Source organism: Notothenia coriiceps, unplaced genomic scaffold, assembly GCF_000735185.1.
Source record: "Notothenia coriiceps isolate Sejong01 unplaced genomic scaffold, NC01 NC01_scaffold00024544, whole genome shotgun sequence".
NCBI classification, from domain to species: Eukaryota; Metazoa; Chordata; class Actinopteri; order Perciformes; family Nototheniidae; genus Notothenia; species Notothenia coriiceps.
Window position 1 is genome coordinate 1 of NW_011357245.1, and position 1,894 is coordinate 1,894.

Sequence of the window (1,894 nt, forward strand, 5' to 3'; positions counted from 1 at the left end):
TTAGTGATGATCGGGGGGACAGAACCAGTGCTTTATCCTGTAAAATCTCCTCTGCAGAACTCTTTGGAGGACTTCTCCCCGGGTGCCCCCCCCTGGGTGCCCCACCTGATGGTGGAGTGTGTCGCTGAGATCGAGAGGAGGGGGCTGCAGGAGGTGAGAGGGGGGGTCTACATGCTAACAGTGTGGTTCTACAGAGGGGTCTGTACCGGGTCCTGGGGGGAGGTTCTGCATGCTAACAGCTACATGCTAACAGTGTGGTTCTACAGAGGGGCCTGTACCGGGTCCCAGGGGGGGAGCGGCTGGGGAAGGAGCTCAGGATGATGGTCCTGCAGGGGAAGACCCCCCCCCGGGGAAGGTGCAGGACGTCCATGTTCTCTGTGGGTTCCTGAAGGACTTCCTGAGGAACCTGAAGGAACCGCTGCTGACCTTCAGACTGCATCGAACTTTCATGGAGGCTGCAGGTAATTCATAATAACAATAATAACAAATATACTTTTAATATTATCCATTATTAAGGCAACAGTACTGCAGTCATGTATTCCTGTGTATTTACCTGTGTATTCCTGTTTATTTACTCGGGATGCCAGAAACTGACCATGATCAAATTCGAAAATCGGACAGCCCTTGCGAATATTAATCGATTATTTAAAATCAAATTTAAAAAAAATTATTTTCGATTATGGAGGCTGTAACGGATATTCGAAAAATCGAATAATCGCTGGCATCCCTAGTATTTACCTTTGTATTTACGTGTGTATTTACGTGTGTATTCCTGTGTATTAGAGCTGCAGGATGAAGACAGCAGTACTGCAGCTGTGTACCGGGCCCTCTCTGAGCTCCCCCCCCCCCACAGAGACACCCTGGCCTTCCTCATGCTCCACTTACAAAAGTACTAACCCCCCCCATGACATCATACTTTAAGAACATGTCTACATCATATATGATGAATATAACTCTACACTCAAATGACTGTTTCAGGGTGGTACGGAGCCCCCCCTGTCAGATGGACCAGAACAACCTGTCCCGGGTCTTTGGACCGACTCTGGTGGGTCACGGGACGCCAGACCCGTCTCCCACCACCATCCTGAGGGAGACCAGCACCCAGCCCAAGGTCCTACCTTATCTACTTTACTAGTACTTCTACTTTTACTCAAGTACAAGACCTGAGTACTTCTACTTTTACTCAAGTACAAGACCTGAGTACTTCTACTTTTACTAAAGTACAAGATCCGAGTACTTCTACTTTTACTCAAGAACCAGAAGTACCAGATCTGAGTACTTCTACACATTATCTGAGTACTTTTACACATGATGTGAGTACTTGTTCCTTCTGCAGGTGGTGGTTCGGCTGCTGTCCCTCCCTGAAGTTTACTGGAGACGAGTCCTCTCGGCCCAGAAGGACCAGATCTCGGTTCCTGGGTTGGCCCAGAAGGACCACATCTCGGTTCCTGGGTCGGCCCTCGGTCCGGAGGCCGCTGGACGAGGTGGGCTCCTTGCAATCCGGTTAGAACTGAACCAGAAGCAGGTCGGGTGGATCCAGATCTCAGTTCCTGATCAGGGTTTTGTTTCCAGGACGCTTCTTCGAGCCGCTGACGTCTCCAGAACTGTCCAGCTGCTACAGGAACCCCATCAGAGGAACCCTGAGGGGGGGGCCCAGGAACCCTGGCCTCAGCAACCTGTAAGACCAGAACCAAACCTTTTCACATGTGTTCATAGTTCTGTAGGAACCTGTTCTCCCTTTACTGACAGGCAGTGCTCCCCCAGGCTGCTCAACAACTGCATCAACAGATGTTCTCTAATACCTGTATCTACATGTCCTTACCTGTCTCTTCCTGTCTCTACCTGTCTCTATAATACCTGTCTCTACCTGTCTCTCTAATACCTGTATCTACCT

The 1,894-nt window shown here is 49.8% G+C and overlaps 1 protein-coding gene across 1 annotated transcript; it reads left to right on the top strand.

Moving 5' to 3' along the window:
- The first annotated feature begins 60 nt into the window (after window positions 1-60).
- LOC104955057 (rac GTPase-activating protein 1-like) lies at window positions 61-1,683 on the top strand. Its single transcript, XM_010782283.1, has 6 exons — window positions 61-153; window positions 267-461; window positions 784-889; window positions 979-1,111; window positions 1,337-1,484; window positions 1,573-1,683. Exons 2-6 carry the CDS (start codon window positions 449-451, stop codon window positions 1,680-1,682), a joined length of 510 nt encoding a protein of 169 aa, XP_010780585.1. The 5' UTR covers window positions 61-153; window positions 267-448; the 3' UTR covers window position 1,683.
- Window positions 1,684-1,894: the final 211 nt, after the last annotated feature.

Coding starts and splice junctions, on each gene's coding strand:
- LOC104955057 (XM_010782283.1), top strand. Junction 890..978: donor CTCATGCTCCACTTACAAAA/GTACTAACCCCC, acceptor TGACTGTTTCAG/GGTGGTACGGAGCCCCCCCT. Junction 1,485..1,572: donor TCCGGAGGCCGCTGGACGAG/GTGGGCTCCTTG, acceptor TTTTGTTTCCAG/GACGCTTCTTCGAGCCGCTG.